The sequence below is a fragment of the Myotis nattereri genome, assembly GCF_964212035.1.
Source record: "Myotis nattereri genome assembly, chromosome: 16".
In the NCBI taxonomy this organism is placed as follows: Eukaryota; Metazoa; Chordata; class Mammalia; order Chiroptera; family Vespertilionidae; genus Myotis; species Myotis nattereri.
The window spans coordinates 53,229,695-53,253,595 of NC_138091.1; the positions used below are offsets into that span (position 1 = coordinate 53,229,695).

The 23,901-nt window shown below is 46.7% G+C and overlaps 1 protein-coding gene across 1 annotated transcript; it reads left to right on the forward strand.

Moving 5' to 3' along the window:
- The first annotated feature begins 526 nt into the window (after window positions 1–526).
- NUP85 (nucleoporin 85) lies at window positions 527–23,847 on the forward strand. Its single transcript, XM_081110312.1, has 19 exons — window positions 527–644; window positions 2,147–2,240; window positions 3,247–3,409; window positions 4,572–4,642; window positions 5,461–5,504; window positions 7,459–7,528; window positions 9,437–9,558; window positions 13,140–13,274; window positions 13,376–13,498; window positions 13,706–13,837; window positions 14,069–14,175; window positions 19,207–19,290; window positions 19,442–19,507; window positions 19,688–19,839; window positions 20,987–21,104; window positions 21,208–21,308; window positions 22,445–22,596; window positions 22,950–23,051; window positions 23,377–23,847. Exons 1-19 carry the CDS (start codon window positions 612–614, stop codon window positions 23,476–23,478), a joined length of 1,971 nt encoding a protein of 656 aa, XP_080966438.1. The 5' UTR covers window positions 527–611; the 3' UTR covers window positions 23,479–23,847.
- Window positions 23,848–23,901: the final 54 nt, after the last annotated feature.

Below are 23,901 nucleotides of genomic sequence, written 5' to 3' on the forward strand. Positions count from 1 at the left end.
CATCAATTTCGTCTGCTTTGCTTCTTGAGCGTTTTAGGGTGGGAGCTGGCAGCGCTTGCCTTCCTTAAGGAGCCCGATGGGCTGACGGGTCCCCGGGAAGGGGCTCCCTTGCCCTGGACACCGCTCGGAGAAGCGGCCGCGACGACGCTAACCTGCAAACCATCGAGGGCAGAGAAAAGCCAGAAGGGTGAGAAGCCATGGGCTCGCTCGAGCGCGGGGCAGGCCCAGCTCCAGCCCCAGGTCGGCCAGCCCGCGCACGCGCGAAGGCACCGCCACCGCTCCCGCCTTCTCCGGGGGCCTTCTCCCGGACGGGCGCGTGGCTGTCCGCGGCGGCGCCTGACCAGGCGGGAGGGTTACTCCGAGGACAGACGGCCCCTGGCGCTGTTTTTCCTGAATTGTTGTCGAGGCCAGAAAGGAAGGAATCGTGTAGCGTGCCACAGAGGGATGGTCGTGGGCGACGGGAGGGACCCCTGCAGCGCTGGCGACTTGGATCTGCAGGCAGTGCGAGAGGCGCCAGGGCGGGGTCCTCTGTCGCAGCCGGCTCCGAGCGGGAGGCCCGAGCCGCGAGCTTTGGCGGCCCCGCGAGTTGCAGGCAGCTGAGGTGCGGCGCTATGGAGGAGCTCGATGGCGAGCCGATAGTCACTGTAAGGGCGCCCCGAAGGGTCTTGCTTGCCCGCGCGGACCAAGGGTTGAGTCTGCTTCGTCAGCCACTGCAGGCTTGTCTCCCTCAACGCCGCCCGCGAGGCGCCCCTCCCCTTCCTTCAGCTCAGTGGCCGCTGCCCGGAGGTCACATTCGCTAGGTGGTCGCGTTAGGGTCGCCGTGGCTCTGGGTTTCTGCTGCTCCGTGTACTCGGACTACCTGGCCCCGCAGGCCGCACCCCGTCCCTCGCTCCCCTGCCTTCCCGCCTTCCTGCTTCCCTCGCTTTTCCCGTCGGGCCAAGGCTCCCTGAGCGCGTTCGGATCTGGCAGAGGAAGTGGTGTTTTTTTTTTCCTTCCAGTCGAACTAAGCTTCACATCGCAGCGCCGTGATTTTGGCTTGTGCTTGTCCAGGGTTTACTAACCATATTCAGTCTCTCGGGGGATTACTTCTTTGTATTGCTCTGTTCGCTCTCAGTTGTAGCTGAACTCAAGAGAATATGCCCAGTGTTGCTGGTCGGTGATGTTTTAGACACGAATACCTGCCGCTCCTGCCCCCCGCCCCCCCCGCCGGGAGTGCACTCCTCTCATCGCCTCACTTTTCACAGGAAAGTTCCCGCAGCCTCGGGCCGCCGGACCAGGGCACGTCTCTGCCCCTTACCGCTTGTTCTCCACCTCTCGCTCTCGGTAACCTAGGTAACCTGTAAACCCCATTAACTGCAGGTTGCCTGACCCTGTGTTTTTGCTTTTTAGAAAGTAGAGATGCCTACCGTTTTCAGCGAAAGCCATCAGACTGCAAAGCGGTATCTGACAAAACAAACAATTGAAAATAGGGGTAATTTCAAAGCGAACTGGGCAAAACAAGGCATGAGATCTTAGTAGCAGTTAACCTGTTTCAGAGAGATGGCATAGAAGCTGTGTGGTTGGGGGTCTGTCCTTTTAGTGAGTAATAGTTCAGTTCCTTTTTATTTACTTATTTATTTAAAAAAATATTTTATTGATTTTTTACAGAGAGGAAGGGAGAGGGATAGAGGGTTAGATACATCGATGAGAGAGAAACATTGATCAGCTGCCTCCTGCACACCCCCACTGGGGATGTGCCCACAACCAAGGCACAGGCCCTTGACCGGAATCGAACCTGGGACCCTTGAGTCCGCAGGCTGACGCTCTATCCACTGAGTCAAACCGGTTAGGGCCCCTTTTTATTTTTTAAACTTCCTCCCCCCCCCCCGCCCCCCAAACTGCAGATTACTAACTTATAATAATTGATTAGGGTGTAGCTTTCCTTTTTATCAGCAGTTGAGAAATGCAGGCTGGGTTGAGGTGCCCAGACAACGCTCACTTGCTTATTCAGGGTCGAATAGACTGGGCTGATCTCAGCCACATTCAGCCGTCTACATGGGTTAGCACTTAACTTTCATGACCACCTATTTCGAGGATTGTCCTTGCAAATCAGTTGGGAGCAAAGCCTTTAATAACAGTTTCTGTGCCTTATTTTTTTCTTTACTAGTTGATTCCAGGAGTGAATTCCAAGAAGAAGCAAATGTGTTTTGACTGGGGTCCAGGGGAGATGCTGGTGTGTGAGACCTCCTTCAACAAAAAAGGTACTTACTATTATTTTTTCTTACAGATGGTCTATCTGGGCACATTTAGTTGTTGTTGTTTTTTTCCCCTTTACTCTCAGATTTGACTAGTTGAGACATAATACAGTTGAACTTATTTTGCACCATTTTTTATTTTTAAAACTTTAGCTGTTTAAGAGTTTCATTGATTTATGAGACCTGGCAGATATTCAGTCCAGGGGGGAAAAAAGTAACAATATTCTTCCAAATGTTAGAGAAGAGCTTCTTTTCTTTAAAATTGATTTTTAGAGAGATGAAGGGGAGGAAGCGAGAGAAACATGGATGTGAGATAGGAACAGCAGTTGGCTGCTTCCTACACACCACCTACTGGGGATCCAGCCGAAACCCAGGCATGTGCCCTGATCTGGAATTGAAACAGCAACAGGGACGACACCCAACCAACTGAACCACACTGGCCAGGGCTTTTCTCTTCTTTTTTAGAGAATCTCTTTTCTTTCTTTTTATTTTCTTTTATATTTTTATTGATTTCAGAGAGGAAGGGAGAGGGAGAGAGAGATAGAAACATCAATGATGAAAGAGAATCATTGATTGGCTGCCTTCTGCATGCACCACATCAGGGATCGAGCCCACAACCTGGGCATGCGCCCCGAACGGGAATCGGACCATAACCTCCTGGTTCCTAGGTCGATGCTCAATCACTGAGCCACGCTGGCCAGGCATCTTACTGAGTTTTACAAAATAGGCTAATATTAAGTGATTTACTTTTTTCAGTAGAGTTTGATTGATGGAGGTGAAAGGTAGTTTCCAACTATGTTAGTGAGCTGAGGTGTAAAGTCAGAGAATAAGCATTTATTTTTAGAAATTCTTGTGTGGATACTTGGTAAGTGGTCATTTATATAATTTTTAATAAATGAAATTAGTGGCTAAAAGTTGAAGCTTTTGTAATTAGATAGTAAAAAAATTTATAGTGGGTTCTTCTATGATGCTGATAGATGTTAAAAATTTTTTTTTTTAAATCTTGTTTTAGGAAAATCAGAGACGGTGCCAAGCTGCCCTTTTATCTATATTGTCCGGAAAGATGTAGATGTTTACTCTCACATCTTGAGAAAACTCTTCAATGAATCCCATGGAATCTTTGTGGGCCTCCAGAGAATTGAAGAAGAATTGACTGGAAAATCCAGGAAAGCTCAGTGAGTAGGCTGCTAATAGGTGCTGCAGTGCACAACTAAATTGTGAAAAGCCAAATGAGATGCATTCTTGACCTTTTGCCTGGTGGATGGCCCTCCTGGAGAAATGAGGGTCTCCTGGTACTGTTCCAGTTCTGCGCTATGCATTGTAAGTGGTCAGCAGTGGAAGTGTCTTACAGGGAATGTGCAAATGGTGTTGACTGACTTGCTGGCTTGATAAGGTTTCTTTGTTTATATTCCTACTCATTTACTCTCCAAAGAAGAAAATTTATTTATTTATTTATTTATTTATTTATATTTTATTGATTTTTCACAGAGAGGAAGGGAGAGGGATAGAGAGTTAGAAACATCGATGAGAGAGAAACATTGATCAGCTGCCTCCTGCACACCCCCCACTGGGGATGTGCCTGCAACCAAGGTACATGCCCTTGGCCGGAATCGAACCTGGGACCCCTCAGTCCGCAGGCCGACGCTCCATCCACTGAGCCAAACCGGTTAGGGCCAAAGAAGAAAATTTAGATCAAATAAGCACCTGAGAGTCACTGAAAGAGGTCACACTATTGGAAGATTTTGAAATTAATACAAAAATAAATTTTGTTTTGTTTTTAAAGAATTACTGTTAAGGTATTTTTTTGGCAAAAGACTAGAAAACTATTGTACTATCTATAAACTAGGATTGTTTGAGGTGTGGTTCATAAGTTAACTGCATCAATGATTTTTAGCAAGAATGCCACATGTATGGTGTGTTCTCAATACATGGGGTTCATGATGTTGATGTTTTATTATTACTGGTGAGGTTGACCTTGATCACTTGGTTAATGCAGTTTCTTCACTATAAAGTTATAGTCTTTCCCTTGGTAACTAATAAGTATTTGGGAGAGAAACTCTAAGACTATGCAAATCTTCTCAGATTTTCAACCACTGATTTTAGTGTCCATCATTGGCTCTCATCTGCAACAATATCAGTACGGAATCATGGATACTTACTTTATTCCATGTATTGTATTGTATTTTACTTCTTTTATTGTTCAACTTGTTCCCTCTTTGGCCATTAAGAGCTCCTTCAACTTGGCTCTGTCTTTCAGCAAGCTCCTGTCACCTATTCTATCTTTCTGTTACCACAGACGTTCCAGACTCATCTTGGATGTCATTTCATTTTTTGTAGATTGGTTCGAGTGAGTAAAAACTACCGATCAGTCATAAGAGCGTGCATGGAGGAAATGCACCAGGCAGCAAGTAAGGATTTTGTGTGTGTGTGTGTGTGTGTGTGTGTGTGTGTGTGTGTATGTGATAGTAATTAAAGTATTTATCTGGATATAAATACTACAAGGTAAAAGCTGATTGACATTCCAGTTCAAAACTCTCACTTTTCTATTTTAATTTTTTGTCAATCATCTTGAGTATGTTTTTCAAGTTAGAATGTACAAAGTTGACAGGTACAAGGAAGCCTAAAGGGCTAGATTAAGGATTTAAAAAAAAATAGATTTAAGCAATGTTTTCTTTCTTTCTTTTTTTATATTTTAATCGATTTTAGAGAGGAAGGGAGAGGGAGAGAGAGAGATAGAAACATCAATGATGAGAGAGAATCATAGATCAGCTGCCTCCTGCAACTGGAGCCCGTAACCTGGGCATGTGCCCTGACCAGAAATCAAACAGTGACCTCCTGATTCATAGGTTGATGCTCAGCCACTGAGCTACAACAGCTGGGCTAAATTAAGGATTTTTAAAAATTTCATCCCCAGTTCTTTGACCTTGGTGATTTAAAGTCACCATAACCACGAGAGCCACGTGACTTCTGGATGTCAGCTAGTCCTGTATAAGGTGGTCTCAGTGTTTGCTGTGTCGCAGTTAAATGTGCCACTTCTAACTTTAGGGTCTTGGTTTGAGAATCATTGATGTACAACAAAAAGATATGAAGCATTAAAAAAAAAATCTATAGTGAAAATGGTGGTCATTAGAAGAAACAGGCACAAGCTACAGAACCTGGTATGTGAAGTTACAACAATGAGACTGAAAGTTCCATTGCTCACTTAAAATGTTTTACGTTTTATTAGTTGCTGCTAAAGATCCAACCAGCAGTCGCCAGTTCAGCAGCCAGGTAAGGGCACTGCCTTTGTTGTTGGCACTATTATGTCTTCCTGTGTCCTCGGCACCCACCTGGAGTGGCTTTGCAATCACTCTTTTTTGCAGCCCTCTATTCTTTCCAGGTAGACAGGCAACTCCTTGGGGTGGTAAGGATCTTTTTCAACTTCTAGTGCCCCTTCAAGGCCTAGCATATTGAAACAAAGGATGTGCTTGATAAATACCTGTTGAGTTTTCAGTTCTTAGGGGAAATACAAATCCTAACCACATTGTGTCACCTGAGGGTCGAGAGCTGAGCTTTTGGAACCACTGCTTGGTCTCATAAACTGTACTCAACTCATGAAACCAGCATTTACTGGGCTGCAAGTTCTCATCCTTTAGTTGGAACTGGATGAGGACTTAAAGAATTCTCTTTCTTTGGTAGACTCTTTTAAAAAATATTTTTATTTCTCAATTACAGTTCACATTCAGGATTATTTTATATTAGTTTCAGGTGGTTAGACTTATAATTTACGAAGTGATCCCCCAAATAAGTCTAGTGCCCATCTGGTACCCTACACATAGTTAGTACAATATTAGTGATGACATTCCTTATGCTATAGTTTATGGCAGAATCGTGTGTGTTTTTCCACATCAAGAGTTTATTGCCCTAGCGGTTTAGCTTAGTGGCTAGAGTTTCGGCTTGCAGACTGAAGGGTCCCGGGTTCATTTCTAGTTAAGGTCATGTACCTTGGTTGCAGGCTCGATCCCAGGCCCTCATTGGAGCTCATGTGGGAGGCAACCAAATGATGTGTCTCTCTCACATCGATGTTTTTCTCTCTTTCTCTGTCTCCCCCCCTCACTTCCACTCTCTGTAAGAATCAATGGAAAAATATCCTCAGATGAGGATTAACAAAACCAAACCAAAGAAGTTTACTAAGGGAAAGTCTATGGCATAATCTTTTTTTTAAAAATATGTTTTATTGATTTTTTACAGAGAGGGATAGAGAGTTAGATACATCGATGAAAGAGAAACACCGATCAGCTGCCTCCTGCACACCCTCTACTGGGGATATGCCCATAACCAAGGTACATGCCCTTGACCGGAATCGAAACTGGGACCCTTGAGTCCGCAGGCTGACGCTCAATCCACCTAGCCAAACCGGTTAGGGCCTATGGCAGAATCTTGATGCTATTCAAACTCAGTCATTTATAGGGAATGATGCACTGTTTCTCAAGTCAGAAAGCATTTATTTCCCCTTACAAATAAGCTATTCTGTGTTTGTGCATAGAAGGGTGGTGGAAAAGGGAAGAATGTATATTTCTAAGGGCAAGTTTATTTTGGGGTCTTATATTGGGTTTGGCTTTTCGTAGACTATTTTCTAAACTCCCTTCCCTTGAATATCAACTTTATAATTTTTGCTTTATCTTTATATTTCTCATAATATTACTGAATATTTTTCTAAAAATCATCTCTCCTTTATTACTCAAATAAAGCCTCTTTCTAAATCATATCATCAAGATCATGAGTGTGATGAGCTAGTTATTAAATATATTTTTGTTGGTTTTAGAGAAAGAGGAAGGGAGGAGAGAGACAGAGACAAACATTGCTGCAAGAAAGAAACATCAATTGGTTGCCTCCCTTAAGTGCCCTGACTGGGGACCAAACCTTCAATCTGGGCATGTGCCCCGACAGAATTGAACTGGCAACTTTGTGGTTCCTAGGACGATACTCAACCAACTTAGCCATATCAGCCAGGGCAGCTGTTTTTTTCTAATGTACATTAAACTAAGACCACAGCCATTAAAAAACACACACGTTAGTTTGCATCCCATCTTCTAAAATTCTCACTGGCTTTGGGAAACCCTGCCACAGGAGTACTCAGTAAATGTTGACCATCATGTGATTCAAGCTGGGCTTGGTTCCTATGTTCTAAGAGTAAATCCTGGGAATGTTTTCAGTCAAAATCGTGTCTCCATTTCTCCCTCAGGTCTCCATCCTGTCCGCCATGGAGCTCATTTGGAACCTTTGTGAGATTCTCTTCATTGAAGTTGCCCCAGGTGAGCGTGGACTCTTTCTGTCAGCATCAGAGCTGTCCCCTGCCCGTCCTCCTTGTCTTTCCTCTGTGTCGTGATGGGTGCTTTGTTGCCTAGGTTGCTCTTTTCATCAGCACACCCATCAGCGAGCATTAATGGCAGCCAGAGAAGCCTGTCGCTTTGTCAGGTTCTGCAGAAAGAATCAGACAGGTTGCCTCCCAGAAACCTAAAGTGTTAGGCGGATGACGCTGGACAAATACCAAGAAAACAGACAGTAAACTAGTGTGTGAAAGGGGTGGTCATCGATATTTGTGTCCTGGCTGGTCCAGCTTCAGAAAGTTTTAGGAGAAGCTGGGGGAGAGGCACAGTGGCTTCCTCACAGCTTGCAGAAGGAACGAACCTGCCAACAGCTGGATGTCAGACTTCTAGCCTCCAGAAATGTGAGACAGATTTATTTTTGTTTTTTGTTGTTGTTTTTTAAAAAAGGAAATGGAAAAGAAAGTTTTAGGGATTTGCAGAAAGGTTAGGCTGTGGGAGGCAAAGTCACTTTGAGTTCTGTTGCTAATGATTGGGATTGGGAAAACTCTGTGTGTTAACTGTCCACTTTGAATTAGTCTTTTGGTCTTGAATTAAATTGTGGTCAGTACAGTGTCCTGGAGTGAGTGGGCTGATGTGGGATTGCTACAGGCCTTTTTTCTTTTTAAACATATTTTATTGATTTTTTACAGAGAGGAAGGGAGAGGGACAGAGAGCCAGAAACATCGATGAGAGAGAAACATCGATCAGCTGCCTCCTGCACACCCCCCACTGGGGATGTGCCCGCAGCCAAGGCACATGCCCTTGACCGGAATTGAACCCGGGACCGTTCAGTCCACAGGCCGACGCTCTATCCACTGAGCCACACCGGTCAGGGCACTACAGGCCTTTTTTGCATTCTTTTAAGGGTCTGTGTTTGCTCTTATCCAGGAATAAGTGTTAATAATCTCTTTGCAGTCTTAGCTGTTTATTCATCTGCTAAGGAACTGAAAAATACAATTTCTTGTTGGTATGCCTCTCTGCAGTAGATTTTGTGTGTGTGTGTGTTAATCCTCATCTGAGGATATTTTTCCATTGATTTTTAGAGAGAGAGGAAAGAGAGGGAGAGAGAGAGAGAAACATCGATGTGAGAGAGAGACATTGATTGGTTGCCTCCTGCACACACCTCAATTAGGGCCGGGGAACTTGCAACCAAGATACGTGCCCTTGACCAAAATTGAACCCAGGACCCTTCAGTCCATTGTTCAACACTCTATTCACTAAAACCAAACAGGCTAGAGCTGTCAAAAATGTTTTTATTGTTGCAAATGTAGCACCTAATCAGTACCAGTTCCTAAATGGCTGCTACTTTCATAGCCATTGAGTATTGACTAGTCATGAAGAGTCTGGAGGCTGGGGTGAGAGGGGTGTTGGTGGTGAGGTCTGGGCCTTGTATTCAACCCTTTCTTTTTTTTTTTTTTTAAATATATTTTTATTGATTTAGAGAGGAAGGGAGAGGGACAGAAAGATAGAAACATCAGTGAGGAGAGAGAGGGTCATTGATTGGCTGCCTCCTACACGCCCCACACTGGGGATCAAGCCTGCAACCCAGGCATGTGCCCCAACCAAGAATCGAACCCTGACCTCCTGGTTTATAGGTCGAAGCTCAACCACTGAGCCACACCCTCCAGGCTGTTCAACCCTTTCTAGGATTCAGTGAAAGCTGTTGCTGCCTGACACAGGACGTATTCCATAAAAGCCCATTTGCTAGTCCAGTCCTTTATTCAGGACCACACGTATATACTCATTTAAGAGGGATACCCCTTTTCTACAAAGCTCGTCTGCCCTACATTCTCTGTACGATGAGAAAGTGGAATTTGCCGCACATGAATGTGTGACGAGAGTCTCTCCCCGCAGCCGGCCCGCTCCTCCTCCTCCTCCTTGACTGGGTCCGACTGCACGTGTGCGAGGTGGACAGTGTGTTGGCAGATGTTCTGGGCAGCGAGAACCCAAGCAAACATGAGAACTTCTGGAACTTGGTAAGGACCTTGTGCAAGCTGGGCCTCCCCTTCACCCACCTCAAGTCCTGTTTTCCCCAGTGCTGGCAGGCAGGCCTGAGGGTTGCTTACTGAGCCTGCCTATACTTGGCCTGGCTCTTCCTGTCGGTAATTATGGAAACACCCTTAGATCCTTTCTTCCCTGCTCCACTGGAAAGTTTAGAACTAAGTTATCATGTTAAAAAAGTAATGCTTTGTAGACTTTCCAGTGAGAAGGGAAATTTGGTTTCTTTAGGCACCTAAGGGAGAGAAGACGTGAATACAAAACGGATGCTTGGGGTTGGGGGTTGGGTGTTGATGTAAATGAACTTGAGGGGTTGTTTTGAGGGGATAGAAATGTTCTAAAATGATTATGATGGTGCCCAACTCTGCAAACTTACTAAAACTAATTATATACTTAAATAGGTGAGTATTTATAGTGTGTAAGTTATAACTCAATAAAGCTATTAAAAACAAAAAGATTGATGATCCCAGAGTCATTTTGGATGATCAGTTTGGAAGTCATCATGTGTGCCCGGGATGTGCATGTGTATGTATGTGAGAGCAATACTTTTTCCACTCACCTCTACTGACCTGTGACCCAGTTGGGAGGGACGAAGGAGGGGGTTGCTAGTTGACCCGAATAATGGAAAGTTGATTAAATTTATAAAATCTGGAATTCAGGTCAAGACTTGTTGCTTTTGAGGCTATTTTGGGGCCTTTGGTCCAGGACATCAGTACAGCTAAGGGGAGAGCCTTCACTCAGGAAGTATTGGGTCCAGATTTTTAATCTGGTTCATTCATTCACTGAGATTTCATTGAGGGCTACTCTTTGCAAGGCACAAGCATGACCAAAGAAGGCAAAGATTTCTGCCCTTGCGGAGACATTTCCTGCACAGGAGTAGGAAATAGAGAAACAAGTAAAGCATGTACCATGTCTAATAGTGACGGCTTTGGAGAGACATAAAGCAAGCAGGGAATTGCGAGTGGGAGAGGGAGTCAGAAGGAGCTGAGGAGGGGAGCTGTGCAGATGAAGGGCATTCCCAACAGCGAGGCCTGTAAATGCTGCGTCCGTGAGGCAGAGTGGGACGAGGACGGCAAGGAGACCAGTGAGCCGGGAGCAGCGGGAGCAAGAGGGAGAGTTGGGGAGTTAAGGACAAGGCCAGATCGTAGAGGACCCGCTGGGCTGTCCTAAGGATGTTAGCTTTCAGAGCGGGAATAACTAACAGAGAGGAACCGTGCTCCGTGGTGCCACACTGCCCGGTTAGCATTCTGGCTCTGCCTCTTCCTAGCTGTTAGGTCACGAATGAGTCCCTTCACAGCCTTCAGTTTTTCGTCTGTACAGTAGAGGTAACAACACTTACCCATGGGGCTGTTATGATTAAATTAGTTAAAGGGCGTGATTGGGTATAAATTAGTTGATAGATACAGTAAAGAGCTTCTGTTTTATTCCTGGGTCAGGTGGGGTAAGGGGGATGTTGGAAAGTTGAGCGAAGGAGCGCCATGCCCTGACTTAGGCTTTGGAAGCCTCTTCCGGCTGCTCTCCTGAGGAGAGTGAGGCCAGAGCACAGAGGTACCAGAGTGGAGGCCATGGTACTGCCCCAGGCAAAGACGGGGGTGACCTGGACAAGCGCAGGAGCTGAGCACAGGAGCTGGTGAGAAGTGATTAGGGTCTGGATGCGGTTTAAAGACAGTTGGTAGGGCCGGAACCGGTTTGGCTCAGTGGATAGAGCGTCGGCCTGTGGACTGAAGGGTCCCGGGTTCGATTCCGGTCAAGGGCATGTGCCTGGGTTGCGGGCACATCCCCAGTGGGAGATGTGCAGGAGGCAGCTGATCGATGTTTCTCTCTCATCGATGTTTCTAACTCTCTATCCCTCTCCCTTCCTCTCTGTAAAAAATCAATAAAATATATTTTAAAAAAAAGAAAAAAAAAAAGACAGTTGATAGGGTTTGCTAATGGACTGAATGTGGGTGTGTGAGAGGAGAATTTGGGAAGATCAGGTTGGTGAGTTGGAGGTGACCGGGTGCTTTTGCAAGCATGTTATGGTGCCTGTGAGAGCCAAGTGGAGACACTGACTGGGCGGTAGGAGATGTGAGTCTGGAATTCAGAGAAGGCAGGCCGGGCTAGAGAGAAAAATTGGGGACTTGTCAGCATGTATATATCCTTGGCTTTTTTTTTTAACATGACATCTAGTAAAAAAAAAAAAATTGACTTTTACGTGTATGCTTGTGTGCGTATACTGTTGATTTTCATTATTCGTGATAGGTCTATAAAGGTGCCTGGAACAGTGAACTGGCGATTGCTGGACCACTGCTTCTAGGGGAAATACAGACCCTCTGGTCACAAACGTTTTGTCCGCTGATCACTATATAGTCCTCTTATGTTTGTTTAAAGGCACCTTATTTAAATTGTGTTGTTGACTCATTGACATTGAACTCACGCCAGCAGCACTGTACAGCACTTCGTGCCTGTACGAAGCTTATCTATCATGTTTGGGGCACATCACACCCTTCTTTGCACTTAGGGACCCTGCATAGCAATTTAGCACTATGCTTGGGGGCCCAACAAAAAGCATAAAAATGCAAACAATCTTGGCACTAAATAGATTGTGAGAAAGACACTTGTTTAGTGTGAGAGCTGATACAAGGAGACAGAGCGTTACCTTGTTCGCTCAGCTGGAACTGTGCGCACCAAGAGACTCAAAGTGGTTGCTGCTCTGCACGTATCCGCAAGTGATGGTGATGGCACCTCGAGGATTGATTTGGGGGTTACGGATAAATTTTAGCAAGTAGGCAAATTTACAGATATGGACTCTGAATAAAGAGGATTGACTGCACTTACATCAAGTGTATGTATGTATATATATATATATGTATGTGTATTTGAACTGAAACCTTTATGAACCAATGATTTATTTGATACCGCTGAATTTTTTTGTTTCATTTATTGTTTAAACTGTAATGGATTACACTGTCAGTTTCTTTTTTTTCTTTTTTTAAAATATTTTTATTGACTTTAGAGAGGAAAGGAGAGGGAGCGAGAGAGAGATAGAAGCATCAATGATGATAGAGAATCATTGATCGGCTGTCTCCTGCACGCCCCCTACTGGGGATTGAGCCTGCAACCGAGGTACATGCCCTTGACTGGAATTGAACCCGGGACCCTTCAGTCCGCAGGCCGATGCTCTATCCACTGAGCCAAACCAGCTAGGTCTACACTGTCAGTTTCAAAAGCATGGTTCACCTGCAGCCGTGTCAAATTCGGTGCCTGCCCCCCATGGCAGGCATTGGTCCAGAAGGCTGCCATAGAAACACTGTGGCACATGGGCCCTGGTCCCCTCTTCTGGGCCTCAGGGATAAATTTGGCTACAGACACCAAGCTCCTAGACCTGGAGGCTGGGGTGGTGGTGGTGGGGGGGAGGTGGGAAGCATGGTTCAGATTAAAGCCATAAGACTGGATGAGCTAGATTACTTCTGGAGGAAAGGAGCCATCACGCTTCCCCAAGGCTAGGAAGCCAGAGTGTGGACTCTGGGGAGGGCTTCTGGGCCTCCCATGAATGCTCATGTTCTTGGGTGTCCCCCAGGTGACCATCTTGGTGCTGCAAGGCAGGCTGGACGAGGCCCGGCAGATGCTCTCCAAGGAAGCTGACGCCAGCCCCACCTCTGCAGGCATGTGCCGAATCCTGGGGGACCTGATGAGGACAATGCCCGTTCTCAGCGTACGTGGGGGCAGCCCTGCTCTGGGTCATGGGGGGTGGGTTCATTCGTTAAGCACAAGGGGTTCATGTGGTGATGGTGTCTCACTGCCTCTCTCCCTTAGCCTGGTAACACGCAGACCCTAACAGAGCTCGAGCTCAAGTGGCAGCACTGGCATGAGGAATGTGAGCGGCACCTCCAGGATGGCACGTTCGTCTCCAGTCCTCACCTGGAGTCTCTCTGCAAGGTGTGGGAAACAAGTCCAGGGCGGGTCCAAGATGTCTTCGCTTAAGGCTTGTGGCGGCCAGCCCAGTGCTGGCAGAAACTTGGTCCTACCTGGCCAGGGCTATCCATTCTCTGAGGAAGGAGAGGGCGTTCAGACCAGGTGCGCTCGCTGAGCTCAGGAGTTACAGAGAGCTCCCCTGGAGCTGAGGGGAAACGTCTTTCTCCTCAGATCATGTTGGGAGACGAAGCTGCCTTGTTGGAGCAGAAGGAGCTGCTGAGTAACTGGTATCATTTCCTAGTGACCCGGCTCTTGTACTCCCATCCCACAGTCAAGCCCATTGATCTGCATTTCTATGCCCAGGTGAGTCTGAGTTCCATGGGGTGGGTTGGGGAGTAGGGGTCCTGGGGCTCTGCTCCCTGCTCGGTCATTTTCATTGTGTGGCCTCTGCATTGAACCTTCCTGGAGAACTGCAAGGGGCTTTCCTTTGGTCCTGTTAAAGGGCCCATCAGGGTTCCCTGCACAGTAGCCCTGCCAGCCCCCTGGAGTCTCTGCTTCCGTCCGGGGATTGACTGGGTCACCACCTTCCCACAGTCCAGCCTTGACCTGTTTCTGGGAGGTGAGAGCAACCCAGAGCCCCTGGACAACATCCTGATGGCGGCCTTCGAGTTTGACATCCACCAAGTGATCAAGGAGTGCAGGTAGGACCCGCTGTGCCACCGGCATTCTAACAGTCTTTAGGTGGGTACAGTGGCATTAAGTACATTCACAATGTTGTGCAGCTGTCATTGCCCTCCTTTTCTAGAATGTCCTGCTCCTTTTTTTTTTCTTTTTTATATATATTTTATTGATTTTTTACAGAGAGGAAGGGAGAGGGACAGAGAGTTAGAAACATTGACCAGCTGCCTCCTGCACATCCCCAGTGGCGGATGTGTCCGCAACCAAGGTACATGCCCTTGACCAGAATCGAACCTGGGACCCTTCCGCCCGCAGGCCAACGCTCTATCCACTGAGCCAAGCCAGTCAGGGCTGTCCTGCTCCTCCTTGCTGGTGTCTTTACCTGCTTCCCTCTCCAGCCACGTGTAGGTGGATAATGGCTTCTCCATGGACAAGCGTGGAGGCCTCTGAGGCTTGAGGAACATGTTTATAACAGTTTCCATTTCAGGGATGTTCACTTAAAATAACATGGCAGGAAATTACTTTGATACTTACAAACCAGAAAAAGCCAGTCTATTACTCGGAACCTTAGACATGCAGCCACCTTAAAGGACGACAGTTCTCAACAGTCTCTCTCTAATGAACTAAGGCTCCCACACCATGGTGCTCCTGGCTGGGTCTGTTCAGAGCAGGTATTCTTTTTCTTTTTTTTATTATTTTATTTTTATTTTTAAATATATTTTATTGATTTTTTACAGAGAGGAAGGGAGAGAGATAGAGAGTTAGAAACATCGATGAGAGAGAAACATCGATCAGCTGCCTCCTGCACATCCCCTACTGGGGATGTGCCCGCAACCAAGGTACATGCCCTTGACTGGAATCGAACCTGGGACCTTTCAGTCCGCAGGCCGACGCTCTATCCACTGAGCCAAACCGGTTTTGGCTTTTTTTCTTTTTTAAAATATATTTTTATTGATTTCAGAGAGGAAGGGAGAGGGAGAGATAGAAACATCAATGATGAGAGAGAATCATTGATTGGCTGCCTTCTGCACACCCCTACTGGGGATCAAGCCCGCAACCCAGGCATGTGCCCTTGACAAGAATCAAACCCAGAACCCTTCATTCTGCAGGCCGACGCTCTATCCACTAAGCCAAACTGGCTAGGGCCAGAGCAGGTATTCTACACCAGTCCTCTCCCCAGAAGGGTATCTCATCATTGTGATCAACGTTCAGCGAGGTAGGAAAGGGATTCTTATGCATAATGAGTCGGAGGTAAAGCTTTCCAGAAATCCATGTATAGGAAGTACGTCAGGAAGCATTTACCCTCCCTTCTGGGCAGCCTGGACAGGTGGTTGTTGCACCAAAGACTCCCAGAGGGAGAAAGTGGGCACGGCAGCACACGGCCTTCCTCAAGCACCAGGTTCACTCTTCGCCTGGGTGGATCCTAGTAGATCGGGGCACTGGGAAGGGTCCCCTCCCGCTGCATGCTCTTCCTGTTTGGGGCAAAAGAAAGCCAAGGCTTCAAGAAAATGATGCTCGATTTGGAGAAATGGGTTTTGTGTCAGTATGTTTTTTTACAGACCTGTAAAATATAGAGACTTTAGTTGGAGCTGGAAGAAGACAGAATTTGGCTGATGTCAGGTGTGGGGCATCTGAGTGGAGGAGTCAGTGAGAATGACTTAGAAAGGCATACACGTTACTGGTGGCCTGGTCTCTGATTGGGAACAATGGGCATTCCTAAACGTGCTGTCTGTCAGAGCAGCGGGTTACTTCCCACCGGCGCTTCCTGCATAGCCACGGCTGCATTTTTAGGAACAAAATAGATTTGAGCAGAATAAGGAGGAAAGACAGTAAAAGGGAAAGCATCCTGTTCTTTTGGTGACAGTAGGAGAAAAAGAGAAGTGCCAATCAAGAGGGCTGGTTCTTATAAATGGCTTAGAAAATGGCATCACCCTCATGCCAGTTACACCAGGGAAAGAAAGAACAGGCTCACAAGCCCTCAGTCTGGGCACCTCTGCCCTGGCAAGCAGGAGGATCTGAGGTTCTGTTAGCTGTGAATCTTGGAGCTTGGGTTTTTCTGATCAGGAAGCTACTTCTTACCCCATTTTGAAAGAGGCGCGAAAAAGCAAGTCTCGGGACCTCATCCCAGGAATTGGGAGAAGGGCTGCAGTGTCTTCAGAGAGTAGCAGAGTTTTAGAAATTTTCCCTCCTGGACAGGGAGAGTTGGACTTGGGGTCTTGCAAGCAGTTGATTTCTCATGGTTTGTACTGGTTAGACCCAAGCTTAGTTCCCAGGGGAGCCGAGAGCATCAGTCTGGAGTTGGGCCAGTGGGCTGGTGGTAAGGAAGCCTTGCTGCTGTGGGTGTGATGTCAGCTGGGTTCAGGACGACCCTGGGAAAGCAATGAGGGGAGTCCTTTCTAAAGGCACTAGAAGGGAGGTTTCTGCAGGCACCTGCTTCCCCCCAGGTGTCAACTATGCCAGATGCGAAGGGGCAGAAAGAGCTGGTGATCCTGAAGTAGAGCATAAAGGCTTGTGGAGGCCCCTGCTGAAGAGCCACGAGTTTGCCTGTTACCCCCATAGATGAAAGAAGTCAGGAATCCTTCCAGGGCTCATTTCCTCCCCTGTGGCCTGCAGCTTCCCTTAAAAGCCAGTTCCTTTCTCTCCAGCAAAAGGAAGCAGGGAACTGGGCAAGACGGCAGCCTCCTGGTGCCCTGAAAGCCCTCTGCAGGAGTTGAACTAAAAGGAAACAAACAGGTCTTCCTTCAAAGGAAAGAAATAGGACTGTTACCTGCTTAAGGGACTGTAAATGCCTAAAAGCCAAAAGGCTAAGGTGAGAGGTGAGTTGACATAATGACGGGTAGGAGAGAAGTGAGATTATCAAGGACCAATTTTACTATTCCCAGTATTTTTGATTTTATCAAAATAGGGGCCACTAGGTATTTTCAGCAGGGCAGTGCCATGAAATTTGTATTTGAGAACGAGCAATCTAGAGTACGGAGAATGGCAAGGCTGGTAGATCAGTCCTAAGGCCAATACAGTCATCTGTGTGGAAAGTGGTGATAATAGTTAATGTTTATTAGGCTGAGAGTTTTTATGGCTATTTCACTTTATTTTGCATCAAACCTTTGAGATAGGTGCTGTTATTTCATGCTTATGTTACAGATGTGGAAAGTGAACCCTGGTAAAGTCACCCTGCCAGCTCACAAGGGGCACTATTGGTATTTGGATCCAAAGCCTTTCACCAAAGTCCATACTGTTTGAATTAATGAATGATTACACTTGGGAAACTGCATCTGCCTTAATAGTGTGCTCCATTCACTTTACTTGGGTTGATTTTGCATTATAGAAAGCAACCATTAAAGTTTCTTTTCTCTCTCCCGATTTAAAAAATAGCCAAGTATTAGCTACAAAATACAGAAAGGCCTACACCAAGTAACAAATGAAAAATATAACTCAGAGTCACGCATACACACTGACAGTAAGCGCATTCGTGTGCTCTCTACAAAGTGACCCTGCAGAGTTTACAAACAGGTGCTGATATTGCTAGTTGTCTCCTCTAAGTGCTTTAGAGGGCTCTAGAAACGTTCATTTGTAACAGTGGTCCCAGATGATTCTAGATTTTGATTAAAGTGTGGTTTGGATGCCCTAACCAGTTTGGCTCAGTGGATAGAGCGTCGGCCTGCGGACTCAAGGGTCCCAGGTTCGGTTCTGGTCAAGGGCACGTACCTTGGTTGTGGGCACATACCCAGTGGGGAGTGTGCAGGAGGCAGCTGATCAATGTTTCTCTCTCATCGATGTTTCTAACTCTCTATCCCTCTCCCTTCCTCTCTGTAAAAAACCAATAAAATATATTTTTTTAAAAAGTGTGGTTTGGAGAATGACTTTTTTTTTTTTAATATATTTTATTGATTTTTTACAGAGAGGAAGGGAGAGAGATAGAGTTAGAAACATCAATGAGAGAGGAACATCGATCAGCTGCCTCCTGCACATCTCCTACTGGGCATGTGCCCACAGCCCAGGTACATGCCCTTGACCGGAATCGAACCCGGGACCTTTCAGTCTGCAGGCCGACGCTCTATCCACTGAGCCAAACCGGTTTCGGCTTTTTTTTTTTTTTTTTTTTGACTTTTCTTTTTAAAAAATATGTTTTTATTGATTTCAGAGAGGAAGGGAGAGGGAGATAGAAACATAAACGATGAGTGAGAATAATTGATTGGCTGCCTTCTGCATGCCTCCTACTGGGGATCAAGCCCGCAACCCAGGCATGTACCTTTGACAAGAATTGAACCCGGGACCCTTCAGTTCATAGGCCGATGCTCTATCCACTGAGCCAAACCAGCCAGGGCTGGAGAATGACTTTTAACCTTCATTGTCAAATCACATACACAATAAAATTGTAAATCATGTAATTGAGCAAAAAATAACTTTATACAAAGTAGATACTTAAACACAAGATGGTTTTAAAAATGAAATCACATGTAGGTAGTTGTATTCACAACAGCTTTACAGTGCGGAACATCACATCCAGATGCAAATGAAGATATTCCTCTGAATTCCGTGTTTCATTGAGCATCAGAAACCACCAATCTTTTAGTCCTTTTTTTGTTCATTAGTCTCAGTCCTCATTTTCTGCCTCTGATTGGATCCCTGGATTGTATCTCATTGTGTGACATTTCGGTGGTCCCTCGTCAGTCCCCATGTAACAGAGACACTTCTCACTCTGCGCTCTCATTACTGTCCCTCCCACCCTTTTTTAAAAAAAAAATTTTTTTTTATTGATTTCAGAGAGGAAGGGAGAGGGCGATAGAAACATCAGTGATGAGAGAATCACTGATTGGCTGCCTCCTGCACACCCCCTGCTGGGGATGGAGCCCACAACCTGGGCATGTGCCCTGATTGGGTATCGAACTATGACCTCCTGATTCATAGGTCGAGGATCAACCACTGCCACGGTGACAGGGCCCGCCCATCCTTTTTAAGCAAAGCAAATGTGGGGTTCCTGCTCATATCCCACTCCTGTGGGCCATGGCTTCTCACCCTGACTTTCCTTCTTGCCTTGGTGTCTGAACCTACAGCATCGCCCTAAGCAACTGGTGGTTTGTGGCCCATCTGACCGATTTGCTGGATCACTGCAAACTCCTCCAGTCCCACAACCTCTAGTAAGTGTGCATGGCACGCCCACCCTCCCCCCCCCCCCCCCCCAGGCTCTCGAGGGGTGAGCTGAACGCCTAGAAAGAATGTTGGGCTGCAGAAGGGGGCTCTGAATGGAGCAGACCAGGAGTCTTGGTCTCATCATATGTTTTATTCCAGTTTTGGATCCAACATGAGAGAGTTCCTCCTGCTAGAATATGCCTCGGGGCTGTTTTCTCATCACAGGTAGGAAGGCCCCAAGGGATGACAGCAGGGTGCTCTTCAGCATGCGGGTGCATTGGAACTTGGACTGTGTTCCCTGAAGGCTATCGTGGTCTAGAGATGAGCCATCTTGGGGGCCAATCCCAGAGCTCCACGGCAGCACCTAGACAGGCCCTCATGTCTGTCCTCCTTGGACCTTTGCAGCCTGTGGCAGCTGGGGGTGGATTACTTTGACTACTGCCCTGAGCTGGGCCGAGTTTCCTTGGAGCTGCACATTGAGCGAATCCCTCTGAGCACCGAGCAGAAAGCCCTCAAGGTGCTGCGGATTTGTGAGCAGCGGCAGATGACTGAGCAAGGTGAGTTGGCCCTCCCCTCGGCACGGGCCTCTGTTCATGCCATGCCACCTAGACTGGAGAGAGGTCAGGAAGCGGCTGCCAAAAAAGGAAACCGAACGCAGGAACATGACTGGGGCGGGACCACGAGCTAGGGATGCTTTGGGACCTAGAAGCAACCCAGCACGTTGCCTTTTTATTTTACTTCTTTTTAAAAATATATATTTTATTGATTTTTTACAGAGAGGAAGGGAGAGGGATAGAGTTAGAAACATCGATGGGAGAGAAACATTGATCAGCTGCCTCCTGCACACCACATACTAGGGATGTGCCTGCAACCAAGGTACATGCCCTTGACCGGAATCGAACCCGGGACCCCTCAGTCTGCAGGCCAACGCTCTATCCACCGAGCCAAACCGGTTAGGGTACTTATTTCTTTTTAAAAATTATTTTTATTGATTTCAGAGAGGGACGGAGAGGGAGAGAGAGAAACATCAGTGATGAGAGAGAATTATTGATGGGCTGCCTTTTGCACGCCCCCTACTGGAAATTGAGCCATGACCACCTGGTTCATAGGTTGGCACACCATCCAGATGAGCACTTGCCTTTTTAAAAACATTACTCACCCGCTTCCCTCATGCTTACTCCAAGAGGTCAGGGCTGGGTCAGCTTTGGGTTTGCCTGTCCCGAGTGAGTTGCTATTGCTAGATAAGGCTGGCTCTGGGGAAGCAGGACCAGAGGTGGTTTGGAAAGAACAGGGAGGAAATGAAGTTTGCCCCTTCTCATTGTTGCATGATAAAAGCCTAAGTTATTCTTCCCTGAGGCACTTGTGTGTTCGTGACTGTGAAAGCATGTGGCATTCAGGACCCAAGGGATGATGGGATTTTTGGCACCTGGAACCATATTGGAAGAGTTGATCTGGGGGGAGCAAGAAATACCTTATTGCCACCCCTGACATCAAATCAGCTCACAAAGCCGATCCTGTCAGGGTGGGTCATACTATTAACACCAAGAGGCAATTTATAACCCGTTCTGCCAACCAAGCTGCATTTGGGGCCTGTGGGGGAGACTGGAAGGCCGAGAGGAGGTGAGAGGGCTGGTCCTTTCCCAGCAGGGTTTAGGAATGATTCGTAGGATGAAGGATTCACCTTTTCCCTTTTTGCCTGCAAAGTTCGCAGCATCTGTAAGATCTTAGCTATGAAAGCTGTCCGCAACAATCGCCTGGGCTCTGCCCTCTCGTGGAGCATTCGAGCCAAAGATGCTGCCTTTGCCACGCTGGTGTCAGACAGGTGGGTTCAACCAGCATCAGCTTCCGGGAACTGTCTGGGAAATGGGGGGGCTGAGGAGGTGGGCCTGGGACTGCTTTTCTGATCTCCGGGTCTGGCCTTGCAGGTTCCTCAGGGATTACTGTGAGCGAGGCTGCTTTTCTGATTTGGATCTCATTGACAACCTGGGGCCGGCCATGATGCTCAGTGACCGACTGACATTCTTGGGTGAGTCTCCTGGGGCTCTGCCCCTTAGACAGTTGTCACAAATGGACACTTGTGAAGGTTGGACGTTTTGCTCAAGATTTCTCCAGTGTTTCCTTTCTGTTAAGCCCAAACTCCAAACCACATAGAACCCTGTGTGCCAGACTTTGCAAAGTATATTTTTTGGTAATATTTTATTTTCCAGTAATGTCAAACTTAGAGAAGAGTTGTGAAAGTAGTGTAAGGAATGAGGAACTCTCATATACACTTTACCCAAATTCACTAGTTTAAGTGCCTCTACTTTTCTTGGTGCTTCTTAACTTTGACATTTGAAGAGTCAGTTCAGCTCTCTTGTAGAATGTCCTCAGTTTGGGTTTATCTGATGTTTCCTTGGGATCAGATTTAGGTGTATGTGTTCGGGGCAGGAATGCTGCCAAGGTGATGTGTTGTGCTGTGTCCCCTTGTTGGATTTCACTCTGATCACTTAAAGTGGCATCCACCAGCTGTTTCTCCATGCAGCACTGACTTTCCCTTTGATTTAATAATTTGGGGAGGGATACTTCGGAATTGTCTTTTTTTAAAAAAAATATTTTCTATTGATTTTTTTACAGAGAGGGATAGAGAGTCAGAAACATCGATGAGAGAGAAACATCGATCAGCTGCCTCCTGCACACCCCCCACTGGGGATGTGCCTGCAACCAAGGTACATGGCCTTGACCGGAATCGAACCTGGGACCCTTCAGTCTGCAGGCCAACGCTCCATCCACTGAACCAAACTAGTCAGGGCAGGAATTAAATGTCTTGTTCCTCATTGAACTTTCCACCCTCTTTGATTTTCTGCCTCTCATTGTTTGTTTTAGTTGGCATCCCAGTGTATGGAAGGCTTTCCCTTCATCCCTGTTTTTAGTCTTTTATTACCTCAAGTAATGGACTCCTGGGTTATTTTTGTTCAATCTGTTAGAACCTGTAACTCTTGTTTATTTTAATGCTTACATTCTCCGAAGTTTGGCTGGTTTGAGTCTCTTCAAAGTATGTGGTCTCGTTAGTGCCTGAACTTGGATACAGCTTTGAAGAATGTCCCTGCTCTATGGAATGGCTGGTCTCGCGTCTGCCTTCTCTTGTTTAGGGCCAGAGGTGACCTAGTGCTCTTTTTTCAATAGGAAAGTATCGTGAATTCCACCGATTATATGGGGACAAGCGTTTTGTTGATGCAGCTTCTCTTCTCCTGTCACTGATGACTTCTCAGATCGCCCCTCGGTCTTTCTGGATGACACTCCTAACAGATGCCCTACCCCTGCTGGAACAGAAACAGGTACAGGCTGAGCCCCCAATGCTTTTCTGCTCCGTTTTGTAGTCCTTGACAGTGCTTCCTCTGTCACTGGTGCAGATGCGCAAACATACGTCACCTCCCTGATGGGTCTCCCCAATAGCACCCACTCTGGAAGTCTGATGTCCACCCAAGAAAAACGACTTGATTTAAAATGAGGCTGTTGCCTGCTGACCATGCCCATCCTAGGGCTGCGAGTGAGAATAGAGGTGCTTTTCCCTCCCAGGGCTGCATATACAAAGAACCCCTCTCCAAGGGCATGCAAAGAAGACCATCTCTGAACTTGGGCTAAGGCCCAAATCAGTAGGCCTCAGCTAGAAGCAGCTTCTCTCTCCTAGGTGATTTTCTCAGCAGAGCAAACATACGAGCTGCTGAGATGTCTGGAGGACCTGGCCTCACGACGACCGGTGCATGGAGAACCTGATGCCCAGCAACTCCAGGTCATTTTAGCTTCCTGGGTTGGTTTCTCAATAGAGATGAAAAAAGGCTCCCTGTATCTCTGTCTCCCCCCACCTCCTTCCACAAACACTGGCCCCTTACAAACTCCCGTGCCTCATAAACTGTAACCATGACACACTAACTTTTAGGAAAAAATGGGGTGATTCTAGTTCTGATCTGTTCTTTGCTGTCAGTCAGTGGTGGTGGTCCTGTGCCCTCAGCTCTTGCTGAATGCCAAGCGACCTCTGTCTGCTTTTGGGTAGAGCCCATGGGAGCTTTCAAGGATCACTTCCTGCTGTGCCTCATGCTGGCTCTCTTTGCCCTTAGGATGATGACATAGAGACCACCAAGGTGGAAATGCTGAGGCTTTCTCTCGCACGAAATCTGGCTCGGGCAATTATAAAAGAAGGCTCACTGGAAGGTTCCTGAGGCCGGCCGAGAGCTGTTCCCGCACGGTATCTGTGTGGCAATGTATATACATTTTTTAAAGAATAAATGTTTTCTTTTGCAAAAATAAGGCAAGTTGTTATAGAGTTCAGCCAGGGAGTTTTTATCTACGTTCCCTGTGAACCTGATGCATAAGAGTTAAGAAAATGCTTATTGTGTTTTTTTGACGTGGAAGTGACTTGTCTCCTAGAGAAAAAGGCACCCCCTCAAGTTATGGTGAGTGCAGTGCCCTCCTGCCTATAATGAGAAACATGGACAGGACCTTCAGTGGTTTATTTGTGCTTCTGAAATATGGCCTCACCTGAGAATCATCCGAAACACTGATCTGTTAACTTTCTGGTTATCTCTTTTAAAAAAGAAAAAGGTCCAGGACCCTGTACTTTTTAACAAAAACGTAGGTGGAGA

Bases quoted from the DNA above. Each gene is read 5' to 3' on its own strand.
- NUP85 (XM_081110312.1), top strand. From the start codon at position 612: ATGGAGGAGCTCGATGGCGAGCCGATAGTCACT. The intron at 4,643-5,460 runs GTAAGGATTTTG...ACGTTTTATTAG, and splicing joins GGAAATGCACCAGGCAGCAA to TTGCTGCTAAAGATCCAACC. The intron at 23,052-23,376 runs GTCATTTTAGCT...CTTTGCCCTTAG, and splicing joins CTGATGCCCAGCAACTCCAG to GATGATGACATAGAGACCAC.